This window comes from Teleopsis dalmanni, chromosome 2 (assembly GCF_002237135.1).
Source record: "Teleopsis dalmanni isolate 2A chromosome 2, ASM223713v2, whole genome shotgun sequence".
In the NCBI taxonomy this organism is placed as follows: Eukaryota; Metazoa; Arthropoda; class Insecta; order Diptera; family Diopsidae; genus Teleopsis; species Teleopsis dalmanni.
Genome location: NC_051847.1, coordinates 91,345,789 through 91,351,101, shown reverse-complemented (window position 1 = coordinate 91,351,101; position 5,313 = coordinate 91,345,789). Strand labels below are relative to the sequence as shown.

General features: G+C 27.3%; 1 protein-coding gene across 1 annotated transcript in view; it reads right to left on the bottom strand.

Moving 5' to 3' along the window:
• LOC119682390 (putative inorganic phosphate cotransporter) overlaps nucleotides 1–4,460 on the bottom strand; it is a 28,350-nt gene extending 23,890 nt beyond the window's left edge. Inside the window, exon 1 of the mRNA XM_038095820.1 lies at nucleotides 4,046–4,460. Within this exon, the coding sequence (XP_037951748.1) occupies nucleotides 4,046–4,073 (28 nt within the window). The 5' untranslated portion in view covers nucleotides 4,074–4,460. The remainder of the gene's footprint in view (nucleotides 1–4,045) is intronic.
• Between the last annotated feature and the right edge of the window lie 853 nt (nucleotides 4,461–5,313).

Here is a 5,313-nt window from a genome sequence, read left to right as displayed (position 1 = left end):
CGTTACGTTTAAGTGCGCAGAAGGACAATGGAAACAACGATTTCAATGTGAATTATGAAAATATTGGCAAACAAAACCTCATTTCCTACAAAACTTTTGGCAAAATATTTTCAATGAAAAAAAAAAATATATAATTTTAACGGTGCACTTAAGTTATTTAATAATCGATTTATGGTTTAAACTTATAGTGAGAATAATATTTATCTTATTTTTAAGTAGTAAAATATCCTTTTGTGCTATTTTTTATTTATTTTGAATTTTAGGTCTCTTTGTGTCTGAACCATATGAAGCAAATTGATTTGAGTGCAATCGTAGCTATTTTCTTATCGGCATTTATTTATATTTAATTATTGTATATTCGTATATAACCATTCCCAATAACATTGATAACAGTTAATTATATTGTTATAAATAAATAAATGAACCTTCTTCGTAAGTGCTTCACTGTATTTGTAGTTGATAAATATTATTCAAATGTGCGTAGACGTTAAGTAAATTCCGCGCATGCCCTTTGAAGTCATTGTCCTTTCGCCCAATAACCAATAGTAAAATATTACCTTGAACTACTTTTTTAAATTTATAGATCAATTTTTCAATTTTTATCGACACAAAAGAAGTGACTTAATTTAACAGTGGAGTATTCAGAAGAGAACGATAGGTACGATGGTGTAATGTTTAGTAATAATTTGTGAAAAATATCATAGTTCCTGCGTGTTGCAGTTTTAAAATTCTTTTCAAATTTTGTTAAATATTTTTTTCTGTTTATTTTTTTTATGACAAATTATGTTAATAAATTTTGGAACTCCATTATTGAGAAGTCAGTAATACTGTTCGTGAAAATATACGCATCTGGACTAGCGTTCTGAAATTATAAAGTGATCTAATAGCTTACACGATATATGAAAACATCAGCAACATCAGTCACAAATACTAGCACCTACTACCTACTAGTGGTTACTCACTAGAACCGACTTTTGACTTAAGTTTAGTGAACGATGGGAATTATTCATGTAGAGTATAGCAATGCTTTCCAATTAATCTTAAAGTTTCAATCTTATATGAGAGAATCAACAATATCAGTCAGAGCCAACACAAATACCCACTAGAACCCAAGAACGTAAATGGTTGCCAATTAATCTACTTAACACATTGGATATTCATTGGATATTTTTATTCACATTATTATATTTTAAAATTTTATGACATAAAAATATATACATATTAACATATTGTAAATTATATATTTTATTAAAAAATTGTATTTACAAAAAAACTACCGAAACTACTTCGTTGTTTCTTATATATGGTATATACGATCATTAAAAAGATTTGAGAGTTCTTATTTTAAATTTTTGATATAGGTATTTCAATTATTTTGTATTCGATGATGTATTCGATTTAAACATAAATTTTTTTTAAATTTTAATATAATCTGGCATTTAGCACATAAGTCGAATTAAATCTTTGGGTTAATAACATACTATGGATGTGATTTAAGAAAATTTTAGACTACATAAGGTTAGGTCTTATCCAAATGTATTCGAAAAAGAATAAATTAGAGATAATGATTTTATTTATACTTTTTAAAAGTATTTTATTAAAATATGTTAAATTAATAATAAAATAAAATTTTTCTAGATCTTTAGAGAAATGATAATTATGTCTTGTAATATTAGAAAATTTTGGTAGAAAATTATAATCCTTAGCTACTTTGATTTACATAGAAGAAGCTTTAAAGTTTTAAAATGAATATTAAAATTTTTTCTAACATTTTTTCATTTACCAAACTCTAAGTTTTATAGAGCTTAGAATTTCAGATAATTATTTCATAATAATTTAATTAGTTTATTTACTTTAATTATATTATTCAATTATAATAATAGCACTTCTGTTGCCCTATCTCCTTTTTAAAATTGAAATTATATATTGTGATATAAGTCTGTGTGATACATACAACAGATTATGACTATTAAAGATCGTGTAGATTAACATAGACACTAAAATAATTTTAAACCTATATTTTAAGGAAGTTTTAGTTAACTAGTTTTGTACATGAAAAGATTATTTATTGTAAAGATTTATACAGATTGATAAGAATTTCAGTGAAAATGAAATGATAGTCAATTCGTATGTAGTCGTCAACATTTATTAAATGCGTGTCTATATGCTTAAACCAAATTCAGCTAATGTGGTATTACTTATTCCCAGTAAGAGCTCTTATCAGATTTTTTTTCATGGAATTATTTGATTCATGTTACCAATTACATTAACCTTGATAGAGGAGCACTGACAACTGTAGTAAAACACAATATTTTCATATATTTATAAGGAAATGTGAATGTAAAGATATGGTCATCAAGGCGATCTTGAAAAATCTCTTCTATTTTTGATCATCCTCGAAAACACGAATAAAATTTTTTAGTGTCACCACTTTTGATCGGATTCACTTTGTACCTGGTATTGAAATGAACTATTTCTTGAAATTCGTTATTGATATATGCATCTAAAGTAATGTGTATTAGGTTATATCGGCGATGGACCCATTGTGTTGCCGTCTAATAAACAACTCAAGCGTTAGAACCACTTAGAACCTTTGGTGAATATGTATTATTATTAACTGTTTTTAGGGATTGATAACCTGACTTTTAATCTGATAACACTACGCTACTATCAGCTCTATGTGTGGTTTCGATTAGCTAGTACCCATCCATCATTAAATTTGTGACTTTAACATTTTTAATTTTTTAAATAATATATACATTCAATAATTTGTTGTTTTTTATATTTTATTTATAATTATGCATAATTAATTATAGTTAATTAACTACTTATTAATGGTGTGAATATTTTAAGTGAATTGAATAAAAGAAATCTTTTTGAATGGAAATGTGAAAAGTCTGGTATTATAAATTTGTTGTGAGGTACAGTCAAACCTTTAATGTAGGCGTGCCAAGTAATTTATTTATGAATAATATTTTTACAAATAAATTCACTGAGATGCACGTCACAGCCAACTTGTTGAAAGGTTTGTTAATATTCTAGCCAAAGAGTCATTTATATTATGAAGAATCTATTAGGAATTGCTGGAAACGCTGATATAACTTTATGCAGATAATAAATTAACTAATTTGATTATATATAATTTCGAAATATTTCAAGTATTGGAATCATTGATAAAACATCAGTAAATAATACAGCACCGTATACGCTTATGTCATATATAATACAGATGTATATATGAGTATGTATATAATGGAAAAATATATTTAGTGACGAACAAATATTGTATATTACTGTGCTCTTTTTAAAGCAAAAATAAAGCAGTCAACTTTTAATTAAGCAGATAATGTATATACCAATAGCAGTATATACTTAATATGGTATGTATACAAATTAAATTGTTTGTTTTAAATAAATTCCATATTAGCATTAAAAAGTGCTAACAATTTCGTTGTCAAGCTATGAAATATTTCCGGTGTTCTGAGCAAAAAATTTTTGTATTTATATTACAAAATTTTAAATATTGTTGCGTTTTAGTAATGTTAATTTAAACATTCAGTGAAGTTTATGTGAAGATAAATCTATAAATTTTATAATATCTGCAGAAGCATTTGTCTTCTAAGTGTACTTCTAAGTACTGTCTGCAGTTATTAATTGTTAAATGAATTGACGACTAACTGATTTATGCAACAATTCTATAGAATTTTTTTATTATTAACTATATTTATATATGAAATGTATGAAATTTCCAGAAGTTAATTTATGCAGCGTTAAAATTTTATTGGCAGCTGCATAGAAAATGCTGGATGCATTCTTCTTGGCTACACAACTTACACGTACTATGGTTGCTTATTAACAGAATGCATAATTTGAACTTCAATTTCAATTTCACTTTAAATTTGGAATTCATCAAATCCATTCCATTCGAATCCAATCAAATCAAATCACTTTGAATATTTATGTAATCGAATTATTGAAATGAAAACACGCGCTTTCATCTCTTCAAAACGAGTTAATTGAAAATGCAAATATGTACTGAACTTACCTTTTTCAAATCTCCGATTTTTAACCATTTTGTGTAATTACTGTTAATTTATTGGCAATAATTATTTTACAAAAAATTAATTTAAATTAATTTTACTGAAATATTTGCTGTCGTAGTTTTAAAATAAGAAAAACACGCGCTGCGATTTGAATGTTGTTTGAAAACCGAAGAAAATAAAAATATCTGCAATATTTTTACTTCAATACTTAATCCCAACAGCGCGTACGTACGTCACACGAATTTTCCAATGTTGATAAATAATGCAAGATATTTTCACAATATTAAATATACATATATTCATATAAATGAAAATAAAAAACAATAACTTTTTCTTAATGTTTCAATGTATGAAGTTTTCTTTTTTTTTCAAATAGAAATCGTTATAAACACTATTCACATACGCGTTCTCATAGGAGAAGCGTTCTAAAACCGACTGATTCGGATATTTGTGCCAACAATGCTTTTATAAATATTCGATCGTGAGCAGCAGTAATCACAACAACAACAACAACGATAACAACAACAACAATAACGATTGTATCTCAAATGCGATTTAGCCTGCTTGTTCGGCTGCCTGCCTGCGTGCCTGCTTGCCAGCAGATACACGCCGCATGGACAACACCAACCCGCAAGCAATATTAAAAGTAACAACACATAAATAACACCAACAACACCAACAACACCAACAACAATAACAATATCAACAGTGACAACGATAACAGCAACAGCAACTACGAGTACGAAATACAAATATGAATAACACAACAACAACAACAACCAGAACAATAACAACAACAGAAGTCATTTACAAATGAGCATTGAGATTGGCGCGCAGAGCAGTGCTGAGATACAGATACGAAAATATCGCGTGAATTCTTTCGCCTGCGTCTCGAGATATCAGTACAACTGAGCTAATGTGTACAGCATTTTATGAAAGAAAAAAACAAAAAACAAAACACAACACAAAAAAGAAAACTAAAAACATGTGTTCATCTGATAAAGGCGCCTACTCTCTCTCTCTATCGATTGTAATGAAGAGCCGAAGTCATTCCTCGATACTTAGGCGGTACTTGTAATGTGAAGTCGTTAAGAAGCACCATTGGAGGAGGACTCTCGATTTTCCTTTACCAACATCGAATTTACTAGTAATTAGTAAAAATCATATTATTTTCCAAAAAAAAAAATTTGTTGTATTATTTATTAAATATTATAATTAATTTTTCAAATTTTTAGATTTGCTTAAGCCTTACTTCTTATAGCTAGAATTT